Here is an 18359-nt window from a genome sequence, read left to right on the forward strand (position 1 = left end):
ATTCTTAAATATTTGTAAAAAAATATTTATTTTAAATTTTAATATTAAAATAAATTGTTATAACATAATGCATGAGATGACAAAATAATAAAGAAAAACACGAATTTAACGTGATTCACCAATATAAAATTTGGATACATCTACCAGAAAAAGATAATATTATGACACGAGTTTATATAACATTCGGTCTCCCGAAACCCTAAAAGATACAGAATTAGGATTGGAAACGATGTTCTCAAGGCGAAGACTTTAACTTTCTAAAATGTCCAACTGCACCTTTAAATAAGTTTCAAGTAGGTCAATACTAATATTTTGATAAATAATCTCCAAAATATTATGAGAATACTTTCTTAATTATATTACCATAACAAAAGATTAGATTTACTTTTATGTTAATCTTATTTCCTTAAATTAATAATATACATCAAAAATATATATTATTTTCTTTTGTTGAATATTCTATTTCCTTACATCATCAATTCAAGACATCTAAACATAAATAAAAATATATTATTTATTGTTCTGCTCGAAAAAGTTCGACAAACCATCGATCAAGTATTATATGAGTCCAAACTCGACTCGAATATTAAACGAGTTTGCTCGAGTTTGACTCGAATATTAAACGAGTAGGGGTGTTCAACCGATCGGTTAACCAGTTAAACGGTTTCGATTAAGTCTGGTTTTACCTCTTATTTTACAAACTAGTTAACCAACCAGTATTAATAACGATTTTACCGATTTTGGAACCATTGGTTCCGGTCAATACCAGTCGGTTTAACCGTGAACCAATAATTCAATTTTTTAAATTAAATATTAAACTTATTAAATAATGTTTTTTAAAATCCTTGTTTGTGCCGTATTTTTATGTTATTCTCTATTTTTTTATTAATATTATAATATATTATAATATTATTTTATAGATATAGTTAGAAATATTTTATAATATATTATATAATTCTAACAAAGTATTATTTTTAAATTAATAATCATATAAATTAATTTTTTTTAAATAATTCTATACAAACTATAATTTAAAATTAAAAGAAATACTCATATATATATATATTAAATATTATTTATAATATAGCTAATATATACAAAATAAATAATATAAATATATACGATTAAATTATTATCGGTGTACCGGTTAAACCGCTAGAAAAATAGTTTAATCGAAAATCGAACCGTTTAACTGGTAAAAAATTAGTTAACCAATAAACCGATAAAATAAAACCGGTAAACTATCGATATAAGTTGAATTCGGTTTGTCGGTTTTTTTGCACGGCACTCTATGAGCTAAAGCTCCGACCAGTTTACTCATTCTCAGCCCTAATTTTAAGTCTAAAATTGAACAATTAATAAAATTAAAGTCTCAATGTAAACAAGATTAAATATTATATCCCAAATTTGAATATCTCACTTAGCTTGAGTTCTCAATTAACTATTCAATCTATTTCCAAAATCCAGATTAGAGATGACAGAGATCCAATAATGAAAGATCAAACACAGAAAACCCCATTGCCATCACTGTTTGAGCTCTCCAAAGATCGAGATCTGTCTTCTCCAATGGTTCATCTCTTGTTACAGAACAAAGTAAGCAGAAACCTAGACAAAGATGAATAAAACAAACTATTTCTCGCTTTGAACTTATGTATAGTACAACTAGAGTGTCGGTTCTCTCTGTACAAACCTGGTGAAGAAGAAGAGGAAGAAGCAATGGGAAGCTTCTTATGGACGTCGACAGCTTTCGATTTGAAGTCCGGTCAGCTTATACTCGTGTTTCTTCTTATAATGATCGCGTCTTTTTACACTGGAACTCTATTCGGAAACAACTCTTCTATCTACGTTTCTCAGATTCCTTCCAATTCATCCTCGTTATTATCTGATTCTCTGTCTCCAGGTAATCTCTTGATTCTCTCTTGTAAGGATCTAGTTTTCTTTTATTTGTTTATATCATATTGCCTTTGTTTCTACGAGATTAGCTTATACGGATACACTTGCTTTAGTTTTCTGGAATTTTATCTGGTGAAGATGATCATGAATCTGTTAATTGAACATTGGTTTGGGAATCTCCAAACATATGGCTTAATATGGAAATTTCATTAGATGTTTTTTCGAAATTTCCATTTCAGTACAGAATTGGAAAGGGAAATTTTCAGTGCATGTTGCTGATAATGTTGAACCAAGACTAATCCTTGCTTGCAAATGCTTCCATCTTATGACTCATTTATGTTTGCAGTGCTAAAATAGGTATTTTCTTTTTTTACTCTTGCAGGTATTCCAACTTTTCCAAATAGAGTTGCTGTTTCGTATAGGAAAATTCCACTTAGTATTCCGAAAGCTGGAGTAGATATATGTCCATTAAAGTTCAATGAATATATCCCTTGTCATGATGCGTCTTATGTGGAGAAATTACTGCCTCGGCTCAATCTTTCTAGGAGAGAAGAATTGGAGAGACATTGTCCTCCTTTGGAGAGCCGACTGTTTTGTTTGGTGCCTCCGCCTAAAGACTATAAGATACCGATAAGATGGCCGACTAGTAGGGACTATGTTTGGAGAAGCAATGTGAATCACACTCACCTTGCTGAGGTAAAAGGAGGTCAAAATTGGGTGCATGAGAAGAATCAACTTTGGTGGTTTCCTGGTGGTGGAACTCATTTTAAGAATGGGGCTTCTGAGTACATTCAGAGGTATCATTCTTTGACATTAGGATGTTTTGGTTATGGAATTTCCATGTTGATTATGATCTGAAAATTCTACATTTGGTATGTTTGTCAAAAATCACAGATCTAAAACATAATCTGATCGTAGTCAAGAAAAATATCTCTATGCCAAATTAAGCAAATATTACACTATTTTTTCACCATTTTTTTTCATCTTTTCTCCATTGTTATCTAGTTGTTTTGTCCCTATGATCTCCTGTTGCAGTTTCTTGATTGTTGCAACTTTTGAGTTTAATAATCTTTCTTGTCTACGCTTCTTAGTCAGAAGTAAGCCTACTACTGAAATAGATTCAATTTTTTAGTAAACAGAATTATTCGTTTGCATACTCTTAAAATAGATTCCTCTGATTAAAATCTTAGTGAATGGAGGCATTTTCTGTTGTTTTAGGTGTATCAGAATAATGGTACAAGTCACAACACTGGCTGCTTTGAACCATATGTGCATCAGCCACAAATTATGTAAAATAGTTGGTTTTTCTGGTCAAAGATTTGTTGATCTAAATCTACAAACATTTATAACTTATAGCATTTAAAAAAAATATAATAAATATTATTTTACCTTATCATTTAAAAAACAAACATGTATAAGCACATTTTCCTGTTAAGTGTAAGGATGCTTGAATCCTCATTTTTGCACTTGATGTTAATGATGACAAAAATGCATTAAATTGTAGTTTTCTGCACACAAAAGAAATAATCCTATAAATTAAGTTGTTATGATGACTGGATAATAAATGTTTTCTGATTTGCTTCTGTTCTAATACATTCAATAAACACATTATTTGTCCACTGTATAGTTTGAAGTCTGATAAATATATATTTCTTGTATATTTGTTTTTGCATAAGAACCTTTCCTATTTCTGCTGAACAATGTGAAACTCCATGTAACATTTTGCTTCTCTGTTTAGGTTTAGGCCAAAAAAAATTGTTAATGCCTTCCTCTTTCTTTTCTGGTTTCTTTCTTATTTCTGTCATTGTTGCCATCTCTGATACAGGTTAGGAGATATGATAACAAACGGGACTGGTACTCTGCAATCTGCTGGTATATTGCAAGTTCTGGATGTTGGATGTGGTGTTGCCAGTTTCTCTGCTTATCTTCTTCCTTTAAACATACAAACAATGTCATTTGCTCCAAAAGATGGCCATGAAAATCAGATTCAGTTTGCGCTTGAGCGTGGAATTAGTGCAATGATTTCTTCTTTATCAACAAAACAACTTCCATATCCCAGTAATTCTTTTGAAATGGTTCACTGCTCAAGGTGTCGTGTTGATTGGCATGAGAATGGTTAGTTTTAGCAGAGTACAAGCTATATAGATCTGTTCGATATTATTTCTATTTTCACCTGATTTTGAAATTCTTATAGTATCAATTTATAGTAGCCTTGTTAACGATATAGGACTAATCGTCATATGAATAGGAAGACATGTGAGTCACAAACTAGGCGGACACAATATGAAAACTAGTTAATCAGTTTTTTTCTGTAAAGTTTTGAAATGGTTATTGTTGTGCCTTACACTTCAATGTTTGCCTAAATCTAGGACTGTCAAGTGTCAATCTATCAATTTATTGCATTGTGTCAAAACTTCTAATACCAACACGACACTAATAATTGTTTTGATGTAAATAAACTGTAATTTAGGAACATGAATTCGGGTAGTATTAACTCAAAATACAAGACAAGTGTTCATTTTATAGTGTGTTTCATGGTATCAGAGCCTTCAAGTTTTTTCTTGATAAGTTCATTCGTAATAAGTCACATGTCTTAATCGGTTCAGTTATTGTCGTACTTCCTTACTTCAAGATTCATGAAATTCCGTTTTCTTTTTGGCATAGGTTTTGCCTTTTCTTAATTATAGGTCACGGCTTCCTTCTACGATTAGAAACCTTCGTATTTTTCAACAAAAAATCTAATTCATATGTTCTTCTCATGTTTTTGCCTTTGTTTGATTTGTATAATGTGTGTCCTTTCTGGCAGATGGTATTTTAATCAAAGAAGTGCATCGTGTCCTTCGTTTCAATGGATATTTTGTGTATTCTGCCCCACCTGCTTACAGAAAGGACAAAAATTTTCCAGAAATATGGGACAAGTTAATGAGTTTGACTAATGGAATGTGCTGGAAGCTCATATCTAAGAAGGTCCAGACAGCAATCTGGATTAAGCAAGAAAATCCATCTTGTCTCCAGCAGAATGCAGAGCAAAAACTCATAGAAATCTGTGACTCTGCGGATGATTCTAAACCTTCATGGGATACACCACTTAGAAACTGTGTCAGAGTAGAAAAGGACAAAGCTTATTCTCGGAAACTACCTCCTTGGCCGCAGCGTTTCTCAGAATACCTAGAAAGCCTTAACAATATAGGTTTGTCAAATTTCTGAAATGCTTTTACACTATATTGTTATAGTTGCATGAGTCTCTATCCTAAATTGATTAACTCTTTATGCCCTGAACAGTGACTATTTTCGCATAATGCTTCAAGTAAATGCCTGTTACAAGTAGTGTCCATGATACAATTGAAGATTTCTTTATTGGGTTCTTTACAGGCATTTGTTCATATAATTAAATGTGTTAGTGGGTTAGTAGTTTATGAATAGTTGAATGAAATAATATTGAATCTGGAGTATATCTCTCAGGATTAGGTCATTCTTAGTCTCATTTATACTTTTTCTAAAATCCAGATTTCTATGCTGGTACTTAACAACCTGGCCTATTAAAAGACCACCATTCATACCGTAAATGTATGATTCATGAATTCAAAACAAAAGACCATTTTATCTCCTATTCATTTCTTAATTTTTTTGCTCTAAACTTCAAATAGGTCATATGTTTAACTTAATTTTGATAGTGCCCATCCCGAGTAACTCATAGGATGATGTGTTAGTCTCTTTTAGTGAAATTAACCCTGGTCTCGAAGAAAAACTTCATTTTGCTAGTGTTAGTTGCCAAACAGAAAGTAAATATTTGTCTCTTGTATATCAACAAATGAATGATATGTTTTCACTACAGGTATTAGTAGGGAAAATTTCCTTACAAACACACTATTTTGGCAAGACCAGGTTCGCCAGTATTGGAGATTGATGAATGTTGATGAAAAAGAAATACGAAATGTCATGGATACAAACGCATTTTATGGTGGATTTGCAGTCGCTCTGAGTACATGGCCTGTTTGGGTGATGAATATAGTTCCTGTAACAATGAATGATACTATGCCTGCAATTTATAACAGAGGTCTTATAGGTGCCTATCACAATTGGTAAGTAACTTTTTTTTATTGAATGTTGTTCTGTTACAATACATTAATCTAAATCGGCTCCATTTCATGTAGGTGTGAACCCTTCTCAACATATCCACGAACATATGATCTGGTGCATGCGAATCGTTTATTTTCTCACTACGAAAACTATGCAGAAAATTGCTCACTTGAGGATATTATCCTAGAGATGGACCGTATTGTAAGACCACAGGTAATTATTTTTCACTTTCAATAATAAGATTTAAGTTATTTAAGTTACTCTCGAGTTATTTTTGAAAGTCCAAATAGTAAACTTTTCAGAGATTTACCAATATTTGCACAATATAAGGCGTTCTTAATGGGAATCGAATATGAGATATTTGGTCTCTTACTTGAATTACTCGAGTCGATTACTAATATTTTCAACAATTAGTAAACAGTACAAGGGTAAAATTGTAATTAGCAAATTAAGCTAGTGGTTAGTAGCTTTATAAATAGTAGAGTATGAATGAATGTTTTGGATCTTGTTTCTCTCATGTCTGAACTAGTGACTTGTATGTATCTTTGTTTCATTCAAATCTTCGATGATTATCATTTCCGATGCCATTTTTTGTGTACAGGGGTTTGTTATCGTAAGGGATACGGATTCCATAATATCAAGAATAACGGATCTTGCTCCGAAGTTTCTTTGGGACGTACAATCACAACTTATGGAGAACGAAGAAAGGGAAACAGAATCGGTGTTGATTTGCAGAAAGAAGTTTTGGGCAATTGTTTAGTCTGTATATTATTATTATACCAAATCTGAGTCTGAGACGCGTGTACATTGATTTTCTTCTTCGGATTATCGACTATTTTGGTAAGAGACCTAGATGAGGAGGTTAAATTGAATTATTAACTTATAGATTACATTTGTTTTCTTTATCTTTATTATAACTAGTTTTCAATTTCAGCATTTTATAAAATAAAAACCTCAATAACTTACTGTCATCTGTAAATAAACAAAAAGAACTCAATTAAGAACATCAGTTGGAAATAGTACCCTATTCTTCTTCTTCTTCAAGCAATTTTCTTTTCTGGGCATCAAGTCTAGTTTGATTCCCAAGAGCATCAGATACTGCTTTAGGTAACCAAAAACCGGGTCTTTCGAGAAAAGAAGCTCGATCAAGTACAAGAGGCTCTCGCATTATAACCTCAACACCATCGTAAATCCAAAGTCTCAAACTCGCTTCACCTTTAAGACCTATCGAGAACCAACCCAATCCAGCTATTGCAATATCGCAGCTATTCACATCCCAACTCGTTCCCTTCACTTTTATCTCCTTCTCTTTCCATTTCCCCAGTTCTGAATGTCGCTCCGAACCGACAACGGGCTGCCAAATGAAAACACAATGTATTTAGGAAGAAAAGAATTATTGGAAACAAGAAAATCTCCTCCATCAAAGAAAATGGGTACCTGTAACCTGATACCCGCATGCTTAATCAAGAATTCATCAGCATTTTCCAACTTTCCGAGATGAAGAGACACATTTGGTGATGCCCAAATCGTGACATAGATGGTATCTACAGAAGCACTATCAAGGTCTAATCTTACCAAGCTTCCTACATGGATAGTGTGAGCTGCCTGCAAAATCAAAAACGCGCTTAATGATTGTAAGAGCATACATATATACATATAGCATAAACTAATACCTTTATCCTGAAAGTTCGAGGCTGCAGCTCCTTTCGTATTTCAACCAACTTCTGTTCTTCCCTATTCAATCTCATCGTCATTAAATAAGGATGAAGTAGCCCGGGAGTATCATACATCTTAGCCTTAGCCGACAAAATCCCTCCAATTCTCAATATCCCAAGTGTTGTACCAGGAACAGCAGCTTCCGTTAACTTTGTAATATTCTTCCCTTCTTTCTTAGCAAACGCGTTAATTAACGTAGATTTACCAGCATTTTGAGCACCAATCACCCACACATTACCTCTAGGACCAGCCAATTCCTTAATGTAAGTCAACAAATTTCTAACACCTAAATCTTTTCGAGAACTAACCATATAAACCGCACTAAGCTTAGGTGCTCCTGCTGCCTTAGCTCGATGTCTCACCCAACTGTCTAACCTAGAAGGGGAAATTTGCGATGGTAAAAGATCCACCTTTGTAGCAACAAGAACAAGTTTAGGTAATCTTTTCGTAAGCTTATGACCTTCTTTAGCTCCTTCCAATGCTTTAAACAATGACTTCGCAGCTCTTTTGGGGAATGAACCATCGAAATCAACACAATCAACAACCATGACTACTACTATAGCATCTGCAATTCCAGTTGGTTTCATTAGTCTAGTTGTGATGAGCTGATCAAAATCAAAATCGGGAATCAGATTCTCCGTTGCTTGATTCTTGACTTGTCCATAGTTTCTCAATGAGTGGCATCGAGCGCAAACTGTCAGCTCTTCTTTGTCGCGTTGAGAATGTGATTCCCTAATCAGCCTCTTCTTCTCTGATTTCGACACTTTTATCTTCTTTTGCTTTTCAATAACCTCTTCTGTTATGTTACCATATCCAACTGTTGCAGGAGCAAAACCGTCGAATTCAGAATCATTGTCACTGTCTTCAAATTTCGATTCCCAATCATCCGTATCCCAATCAATCTCTTCTTTATCATCATCATCATTATCAGAGTTTGCATCATCCTCGGAGTTGTTAACATCATCCTCTTCTTCTTCTTCATATTCATCTTCAATTTCTTCTAAATTGTCGCTGTTTTCTATTTCAGCAACAGATATAGCACTTTCTTCTTCTTCTTCTTCTTCGAGTTCAAGCTCATAATCATCGACATCATCCTCATCCGCTGATAATTCTTCGGTTTCAACCTTTCTGTTCATGAAATATCCAGGAAGATCCGGATCCTCGTCTTGCATAAAAACTCCACAGCCAGGACATATAATCCCGTGTTTCTCATCATCATCTCTTCCTTCGCTCAAAATCAGCTTTCTCACGCTTTTCCTGGAACTTGTATCTGTTTTCCGAACTACAGAACGAACACATTTTACAGATAGAGCTGCGAATGCAACTCTTTTATCGCTATTTCTACAAGTTCCTGTAAACAACCACAAGAAGAAGAAGAAGAAATGAGGATTGAGTTTCGAATCAAGGAATAAAAAAAGGAAAAGTGAACTACCGACTTGTAAAAGGACGTCGGACAGATAACGAGTTGAATTCAGATGTAGCTCTACATGAAATCTTGCCGAAAAGATTAGTTGATGATGGTAAAGTAGTTGCACATAAGAATATCGCCATTTTTTTAAATCAATTTCTCCGCATACGAGATGAACTGCGATGAAGATGAAGAATTCAGTTCACAATCTTCAGATTAAAGCATCCAAAGCAGCAGCGGCGCCATTTTAGACTGAATTAAATCTCTTCTTCTTCTACAACCATATCACTAGTTCAGTATAATCGTAACCGAAATTTTATTTTTACCCTCAAACTTTCTTCAGATAATTCAAATATATCTTCAAACTTAAAATCGTACAAATAAAATCGATAATAGGTTGAATTGTTAAATTGAAACTCCTTATCAGGCGAATTTAAAATCTTAACTATTGTTTAAATTATAAGAACGTCGTTAATTTATTATCTACGTGATATTTATAAATAAATAAAAAATATTCATATCACTAATTTAACTACCGAATTTCAGTTAATAAAGGGTTTTGACTATCGATTCTTTAAAATTTGGTGGTCAAAATCATTCGTTCGCTTTCAGTAGTTAAATTAATAATATGGATATTTTGTTTTTTATTATAAATGTTACGTAGATAAAATTTCGTTTTGTATAACTTTATACATAAGTACTCTCAAATTGTAATGTTTGAAATTCCAATTATCCCAATGATAAAAGCCCTAATTTAATAGTTTGTCATTTATAAATAAAAGATTAATACTTTTAATTTAACTATCAAATTTTATTGAAAATTTTCAATATACTTCGGTAGTTAAATTAGTGACATAATTTTTTTTATTTATAAATATTACGTAGATAATAAGTTAACGACATTTAAAATTGTTAAGGCGAGATTTTTTTTTTTTTTTTATAATTTTAATAATATGGAGCCAAAAATTGTAAGATTTAAAAAAAAGTTTCGAATTCTAATTGATCTTCAATATGGAGTCATAATTTGATAATATGGTGTTATTTTTCAAATATAAGTGTATTAGCAAATTAGACCAAAAGATTTTAAATTAATTAAAAGCTTATAATTGTTATATTTTAAGTATTTGCAAAACTGTGTGCCTCTTAATATTAAAATCTAGCTTATTTATATAATTTATATTTTGTGACAAACTCAATAGTAAACTTTTTTAAAGTGTTTTTTTATTGTTTGACATAAATTGTTTGCATACCATGATTCAAATATTTTTCTAAATCATAATTTAAACAAATATTTTTTTACTGATTTGATAAAATGGTTACAAATGAGATTAGTTTATTTAAATTTGTCTTCTATTTCAATATTTGATAAAATTATGATTATATATTAAGTCTTATGAGACTATAAATCTCAATTTTGCTTAGTTTGAGTAAAAGCAATATGAAAATCACAATAATCCATCAAAACAAATATGCCCCTCACCGAGAATTCAACCGTCTGAAATTGATATATTTTCGTAGATACTTTGAATGCGATTCTACGAAAGGAGCTAGATTGCCTAATGCCTTTTAAATTTACATTAGGGCCAGACTAAGTGCACATACAACATGTTTCGAATCAGATAATATAGTCGGAAACACAACCAAAACAGGTTATTTCAAATGAAGACAACCACAATTCTCCAAATATTTGTGTGTATAAACTAAGTAGGGTTTGAATCGATATATCCCACCACAAAATATACCTCAGACATCTAAGAAGAACCTGTTTTTCGGGGTGACAAAATCAGTGTTACAACAATGAGAACTTTGTGTCAGTATCAATATAAAGAGAAATATATCGAAAGCCATGTTATTGAAATCATCAGATGAAAACAAAATCAGTAAACAGAAATTGTATTACAGGTTATGTTCCGAAAGTCTATGAATTGAATAAAGTGTGTATCGAAAATGTTACCTCATGTTTAATAAACTCAGACATCTTGTGCCAAAATTGCCTCCAATTTACGCAGCCAATTTACATACTGTACCTGTTCTTTCTTATGTAAATGAAATAGGAGAAAGCTATTGAGGTTTTGACTGATTCCTCTTGCCAAAAGATAATTCTTCAACTCCTCTTGTAAACTTGGATCCAAATCACTGAAAACAATTAAGTGAAAACCATATGAGCATGAATTCAAATTCGGATGGACAGTTCTTAAGGGTAGGGCATACCCATGAAAACCCTAATAAGATTATACCTGAATAAGGGGCCTTTGTATGTTAAAGGATTCAGCTTTGTTGCTAATGGAATAAAACCCGCATTATGAATATCAAACTTCAATTCATTATTATCAACATTACTCGACAATCCACAATCAAACTGTAATACAGATGAGCTCAAACCGGGCTTTGTTATGCACACCTTCAACAAAGCTTTTCTAGCAAATCTACCCGCTGTTGTTTCAACCAGTTTAGGATCTAACATGGCTGAGATGACAATATCTTCACCAGACTCAAATTTCTTTTGCAAAAATACATCTTGAGATTGTTCTGAATCCCATTCCAATTTAAAATCACCAAATGTACCAATTTCATTATCCTGTAAGAACAGTTCAGTTCAATTCAAGCATATGTAAAGTAAATTGTCATTAGGGTCTTAATCTCTTAAACCCAGTTTTCAGAATAGAAATGTAATTGCATATCGGGTAAAGAAAGGAGAATTGTAGAGAGAACCTGAAAGAGATCGGAAGAATGTTCGTAGTTGATTTCGGAACGTAAGAGCTTGAGGAGTTCTAGATCTTGAACGGCTTTGCGACCTTTACGAATTACAGTGGTTAATCTTGCCATCTTCAAGGATACGAATGGTTTTCCAAATGGAATGGGGATATTGGGGCAAACCGTGGCGGCTATTTGGTGGGTGCAATCAAAAGAAGGGTGACTTTCAAGAAAAAAAATATATATTTATATATATAAGAGATAGAAAGAATGTTCAATGTTAATTTTTTCATTTTCACCTCATTTCATTTAAGAAGTAATTCATACTTTTTTATTTAAATTGATCAATGATTAGAGATTGGTTGGTAGTTAAATAGCCATGTATCTAATAAATATGTTATCAATGTAGTTGAAATTACCCAATTTTGAGTAGTCGGAATATTCTGAATTGTATCAAGATAATATATTGGTAAGATATTATCAGAATAAGATAAATTGTTATAATAAGTCTAAGTTAATGTACAGAAACATGCTCTTTGTAATTGAGAGATCATTCAATACAATCTTTTTTTATATTTTTACAAAGTATCAAAACCAAAATTTTGTCTTTGAGCACAAAATATAATGTCTTTATCCATGCTTATTTTAGCCATTGATGAAGGACTCAAATAAACTCTACTACCTCTCTCCATTTCTTGTTCCTCTTCATCTTCACTAATCTACTTTGTGTTCTCCACTACCTCATCTTTTTTGTCGTTCGGTTCATCATTTCCTATGTTTTTTTCAAACCATAACCCCAGCATAATTCGTTTCCGCTAGTTCCTTTGGTTTTGATAATATAATATCGATCTCGATATTATCATAATTTATCATATTGTGATAATATCTTACAGATATATTTTTTATAATATAACTCTAATATATTATATTGATTATATTTATTAGTATCGGATATAGGAATTGCAATAAGGCGTATATGGGCGTCCTTCCGTCTAGAGTTGGGCAATGCGTTGAGTCAATAAGAACCAACACAAAATTGATACAGAACAACACGATACCATATTTCAAGTGATAACTGACCATTTACGTATATGGTCAAAAAAATGAGAAACTCGTCGAAATAATGGAAGGATACAGGTAAGAGGACATCAAATTGAAAGATCTTATTTAGTGACTATTTATTGGAAAAATGAAAAAGAACTCCAAATCCGGTAACTTCATCTTCTTTGTTGCTAAAATGGGAACAGAAACGGACTCAAGAAAACATCACTAACAAAATTGAAGGATATGAGCAGCAAACAATCCACCGGAAATTGAGAGAATTATTTGGCTTACAAAATCTAAGATAAAAAAATTAATTCGGCTAAATAAGATGCCGCATTGAACTAAATACAATACTAACTTAAATTTGAGTTGAAGAAAGAAAAATATGGCACCCAATGCTAGAAAAGTCATCGAAAAAATAAAATATTACTTTTCTAACTTCTTTAGAACTTTTACTTAGAAAGAGAATAAGACAATTAAGAATGACAATTTGAAATTGTCCGGCGATAACCAAATCGAATTATTCCGTTTGGGGTAGTTTTTTCTCGGTTTGACCGGTAATTGACCGGGGATGGTATTTGTGTCTCTCACCCCGATCTCACTCTAAACAAACACAATTAAATATATAAAATCACAAATGTATTTATTTATTTATTATATTTTATAAGTTTATTTCTTTATAATAATATAAAATTTTAATATAAATTAAAAAAATTATTTATATAATTTTTATACTTTTAAAAAATATAGTATAAATTGTGCCCACAGGAATTTTTGAAACCAAACAGAACAAAAATTGTATTAAAAAATCTAGAAAGTAAAAACTATACATGAATGAAAAATGCATTCCCCTCCCTCCTTCATTCTAAAAGACAATAATATTTCTCACTTCATCTATTATTGTATTTATTATAATTGATATTCAAAATAGACATTTTAATTCCTAACATAAATGCACTACTATGCCAAAGATATTACATAATTCAAGAAACTAAATCACCCAACTAAATAATGAATCCCAACAAAATAAAACACACACCAAATATCTCAAATAGATTTACAACACTACAACACTATTGCACAAAGATCAAGAGATTGAAAACCTCCTCCTTCTAGGTTTCACTTTCACAACATCATCATCATCCTCAATATTCGAAGTATCCTTTGATCCATTTCTAAAAGGATTCAATTTCCCCAGCTTCCTCGATACAGATGAGAAAAACGTCCCCTTGTTCTTCACACTACTACTCGGTTGATCTTGCTGTTGTTGTTGTTGTTTCGATGATGATGATGATCCTTTCTGCATGTCAGTTATATACATCTTCATCCTCGTTAATTCTTCTCTAAGCGCCTCATTTTCCTTCACCAATGTCACATCCGACTGAACTTGATTTGGTGTCTTCTTCTTCCTTTCTTCTGATCCGCCATCGCCGGCCCTGGCACTGTCGCCGCTCCTCAGATTAAGCTGGTCGTAGTAGAGTGCATGAAGAACAACCTGAACAGGTAATCTCTTGTTCTGCGAAGCGTGAAGTCTAGCTTCGTATGATAACTTCAATGCATCCATTGAACTACATACCTTTTCTCTCTCGATTTCATCTAGGTTTGGATGAGCCTGCAAATCGATTCAATTTGGTTACAGATGATCATGATGAACTGATATGATGATTTGATTATAAAGTCTAACCTTCAAATAGATATCAACAGCTCTATATAGATCATCATCGACTTTTCTAGCTCCCTTAGGTACAAGATTCGTGATTCCATTGAATTTCGAAATGCTCAATCCTTCATCAGTGGCGATCTCGCCGATGTAAGCGTCGACTGTTTTCGATACACGTTGCATTGCCGTCGAGCAAAGTTCTTTAAAATCGCCTCCGTTGAAGACAGATACGCTTTTCTCTTTCTCAACGAATCCAGATATGATTCTTCTTACACTATCATGTTCAGACATTCGATCGCCGTCGTAAGTGGAGGAAAGAACTAAGAGATCGTCTACAGTTACATGTTCTAAGATTGTAGATATTCGTTTCTCCAATTCGCTTCTGCAACCGCTCGCCGATTTTAGGTAGATAGCTGTTCGGAGTAGACAACAGAGGAAATTGATCGGAACTGTTGATTTCTCTGTAGGAAGAAGAGTTACAATCGATTCAAGAACCTTTCTCTGATGAATCCGGAGTTCTGAGTTTACGGATTCCGACGATTTCTTCTTCCCTGAATCTCTTAAAAGATCACGAAGCGATCTCTCGGCGTAGGTTATTATTGCACTGGCTAGGGTTAGTGATTTCGCGCCGCGAGACTTCAATCCTACTATGATCTTCTCGAATAAATCTACATCAACGATCGAAAGCTCCTCTGTCCACCAGTTCGCCGGCGATCTACTCGGGAAATTCGCTTCTTTACAAACCTAGAAACGCAAACGCAAACGCGCAAATGATATTAATCAAGTAATCAACTAACAGATCAGTTCACAGAGAATTTACCTTGATGCTTATTACATCAATGCATCGTTGAACGATATTAAGTTCATCTGCAAGAGGAAGTAAATCCTCACAAGACTTAAGAACAACAACAGCGCCAGAGAGACTAGTAAGAGCAACTTGAGAAAGAAAATCTTCAGTCCGGCCGGCGAGATTTCCGTCACAATATTTATCAGTCATCTGAAGATAATCAGCAGCACAACGAAGTGCGGCAACATTATGAACAGTTATCTCGAAATTGACGCCATAACAGAATTTAGCTGCCTTTTCAAAGATCTCAGGTCCTCCTGGAATATAAGATAAATCGATTCGTTCCAGATCTGGTTCTTTTGAATCCATTATTAATTTCCTTATGTAATTGCTCTTAGCAACTAGCATAAACTGGCATATCCGCACATTCAAAAGTCAGTTAACACGCGAATTGTGATTAGAATGCAATAGAGAGAAGATGAAGAACGGAGAATACCTTATGAAGAGCGAAATTAGCTTCTCCAACTTCAACGACGACATCTGTTGGAATTTCCTGAGAGAAAACCCTACGTATATACAGAGAGAGATGTAATCACCGAATCAATTCAGATAATGATATTTCAACGGAGGATTGAGAAATTACCATTGGCCAGTTCGCTCCATTGCTAGAGAGATTCTACTATTGCTCTTGATGATGGAGGCCGCCATGGGAGAGTTTGAGGTAACTAACTTTAAGCATATAGAGAGAGAAAGAGAATGGAAAGGAGAGAGAATATAACTTTTCAAATAAATCGTATAGTTTTATGAATTCTACTATTATTGTTTTATTATATTAGTTATTTTTAGTTATTACTGTTATATTTCCCGCGTATTCTTGTTATGGACGGAATTATTACATAATTTAATCGCACTTTTGAAATGAAGATAATGATTTAAAGTTCAAAATTATATATATTTAATTCAATAAAAAAATATCTAAATCAATTCTAATATTATATTTTAAATCATTAAACAACATAAAACTTAAATATTGGACTACCTGAAAGTTTGTTTATTAGTTATTTGTTATTTTATTATCTAATTAAAGCAAAAAAGATCTTTTGTCTTTTTTTTTTCTTTTCTTTTTATAATTTATAAAATTAATACTAGTCATGAACTTAAAATGTTTTTAATTCAACTTAAAATATTTCATATTTCAATTTAAGTTATGGGTGCCTTAAATTTTGAATGTGAAATAATGCTGTTAGTTTAATGATTGTTAATTTATTGTATCTCTTTATAATATTTTTTAGATTTTCATTTGACCTATATAAATGACATGTATGTATTTACTTTTAAGTGAAACATAATGATATGGTTGGATTGTTAGAATTAAATTGAATTTTAATTATAATTTTGTAATTAAATTATTATTCAATTTCAATGTTTCAAAAAATATATAATTATAATTTAATTTTAATTTTTATATTTAAAATATAATATATTAAAACAATTTTAATATAAATTATTTATATTGTTAAGATATTCAACATATATTAGGATAAGTTAAGACTTTTGTTTATGATTCCATTTTTATTAAAAAAAAAATATAAGTTCTACATCTAACTTACTAAATGCAAAATATATATATATATATATATTGGTTCGACGTGTAAAATTCATAAATTCTAAAAAAAATATATATATATATCGGTTCAACTTATAAAATTTATAAATTCTAAAAAAATAAAATATTATAAATATTTTTGTTTGAAAAACATAAACAAAATAAATATTATAATTACAATTTCGACATTAAAATTGAAAATATAAAATCAAATTTGTTTGAATTCTATTAAAATTTTATTTCCAAATTTAATTTAAATTAAAAATGTCTACCAACCCATAGAATTGAAATTACAACCTAAATTCCAAAACACATCTTTGTCCTCGCCCTTGCCAGCTACTATGCATGGAAATTATTGGTTTATAAATTGCCACGTCATCTAGTTCTAACTCTTATGGACCCCACTTAAAGGATTGACTTGTCTCCTTTGTTTTTTCTTTTAGGTTAGATTTAAGGATAAGAGAAATGATAAAGCCAACGAATGGCTAGCGAAAGCAAGGCCACGAATCCTACGTGGCCTTGCCAGCTAGGAGAGAGAAAGAAAAAAAAAAAAAAAAAAAAAAAAATTAAAACGTTTCTGCTCCTCTTTCTTCTTTCTTCTTCCCTCTCTTTCTTCTTTTAATTTATCACATCCGGCATCCCGACTTATCTGGCGATTTATCACTCCGGCATCCCGACTTCTCTGGCGATTTATCACTCCGGCATCCCGACTTCTACTTTCTTCTTTCGCTCGCTCGAAAATGGTAAGACACTTCTCATTCTTTAATATTTCAGTTTCAGAATCGTCCGCCTTCGTGTTCATTTCGAAATATTTTCTTTTCAGGCTGGTGTTTCAGGTAAATCTCCATGCAAGGCCCCAAGATCTCCAAGGACAAGGTAAATAAGACATCTTCTATTTTAGAATCGTAGGGTTAGCGTTTTGCGGTTAGGGTCAGGGTTTTGCAGTTAGGGTTAGGGTTTCAGAGTTTAGGGTTAGGGTATTGCTGCATTATGGTTCTCGAAACAAAGTTTTCTTTACCCGAAAGTCTGATTTAATTGTGTATGGTTGTATTATGGTTAGCCAAAACTAAATTTTTTGGGTATTTGCTGAATTTAGGGACCCGAAATAGGCTGTTATGGGTCCCGAAAGTGGGATAACTTCATGTTTGGCTGAATTTAGGGTCCCGAAAGTGTGATTTCGGGACCCGAAATAGGCTGTTATGGGTCCCGAAAGTGGGATAACTTCATGTTTGGCTGAATTTAGGGTCCCGAAAGTGTGATTTCGGGACCCGAAATAGGCTGTTATGGGTCCCGAAAGTGGGATAACTTCATGTTTGGCTGAATTTAGGGTCCCGAAAGTGTGATTTCGGGACCCGAAATAGGCTGTTATGGGTCCCGAAAGTGGGATAACTTCATGTTTGGCTGAATTTAGGGTCCCGAAAGTGTGGTTTCGGGACCCGAAATAGGCTGTTTCTGGACCCGAAAGTAGGAT

The 18359-nt window shown here is 32.7% G+C and overlaps 4 protein-coding genes across 5 annotated transcripts; 1 reads left to right on the forward strand and 3 right to left on the reverse strand.

Annotated features, from left to right (window-relative positions):
• Positions 1 to 1486: 1486 nt before the first annotated feature.
• On the forward strand, positions 1487 to 6861 carry LOC124912330 (probable methyltransferase PMT7). The gene is made up of 7 exons (XM_047452934.1): positions 1487 to 1900; positions 2276 to 2690; positions 3719 to 4008; positions 4700 to 5083; positions 5729 to 5975; positions 6048 to 6186; positions 6575 to 6861. The coding sequence occupies exons 1-7, from the start codon at positions 1717 to 1719 to the stop codon at positions 6731 to 6733; spliced, it is 1818 nt and encodes a 605-aa protein (XP_047308890.1). The 5' UTR covers positions 1487 to 1716; the 3' UTR covers positions 6734 to 6861.
• A 30-nt stretch (positions 6862 to 6891) lies between these two features.
• LOC124912329 (GTP-binding protein BRASSINAZOLE INSENSITIVE PALE GREEN 2, chloroplastic) lies at positions 6892 to 9362 on the reverse strand. Its single transcript, XM_047452933.1, has 4 exons — positions 9126 to 9362; positions 7647 to 9040; positions 7411 to 7578; positions 6892 to 7327 (listed from the first exon to the last, which is right to left on the reverse strand). The coding sequence occupies exons 1-4, from the start codon at positions 9238 to 9240 to the stop codon at positions 6998 to 7000; spliced, it is 2007 nt and encodes a 668-aa protein (XP_047308889.1). The 5' UTR covers positions 9241 to 9362; the 3' UTR covers positions 6892 to 6997.
• A 1311-nt stretch (positions 9363 to 10673) lies between these two features.
• LOC124912280 (mitochondrial acidic protein mam33) lies at positions 10674 to 11996 on the reverse strand. 2 transcript variants are annotated; one of them, XM_047452872.1, is made up of 4 exons: positions 11810 to 11996; positions 11335 to 11675; positions 11052 to 11233; positions 10674 to 10859 (listed from the first exon to the last, which is right to left on the reverse strand). In XM_047452872.1, the coding sequence occupies exons 1-3, from the start codon at positions 11921 to 11923 to the stop codon at positions 11068 to 11070; spliced, it is 621 nt and encodes a 206-aa protein (XP_047308828.1). In that variant the 5' UTR covers positions 11924 to 11996; the 3' UTR covers positions 10674 to 10859; positions 11052 to 11067. The 2 variants fall into 2 exon arrangements, with proteins under 2 accessions (XP_047308828.1, XP_047308827.1); XM_047452871.1 differs by lacking the exon at positions 10674 to 10859 and having other exon boundaries at positions 10867 to 11233.
• A 1783-nt stretch (positions 11997 to 13779) lies between these two features.
• On the reverse strand, positions 13780 to 16068 carry LOC124912103 (root phototropism protein 2-like). Its single transcript, XM_047452661.1, has 5 exons — positions 15926 to 16068; positions 15779 to 15848; positions 15316 to 15693; positions 14520 to 15239; positions 13780 to 14447 (listed from the first exon to the last, which is right to left on the reverse strand). Exons 1-5 carry the CDS (start codon positions 15988 to 15990, stop codon positions 13923 to 13925), a joined length of 1758 nt encoding a protein of 585 aa, XP_047308617.1. The 5' UTR covers positions 15991 to 16068; the 3' UTR covers positions 13780 to 13922.
• Positions 16069 to 18359: the final 2291 nt, after the last annotated feature.

The sequence above is a fragment of the Impatiens glandulifera genome, chromosome 8 (assembly GCF_907164915.1).
Source record: "Impatiens glandulifera chromosome 8, dImpGla2.1, whole genome shotgun sequence".
NCBI classification, from domain to species: domain Eukaryota; kingdom Viridiplantae; phylum Streptophyta; class Magnoliopsida; order Ericales; family Balsaminaceae; genus Impatiens; species Impatiens glandulifera.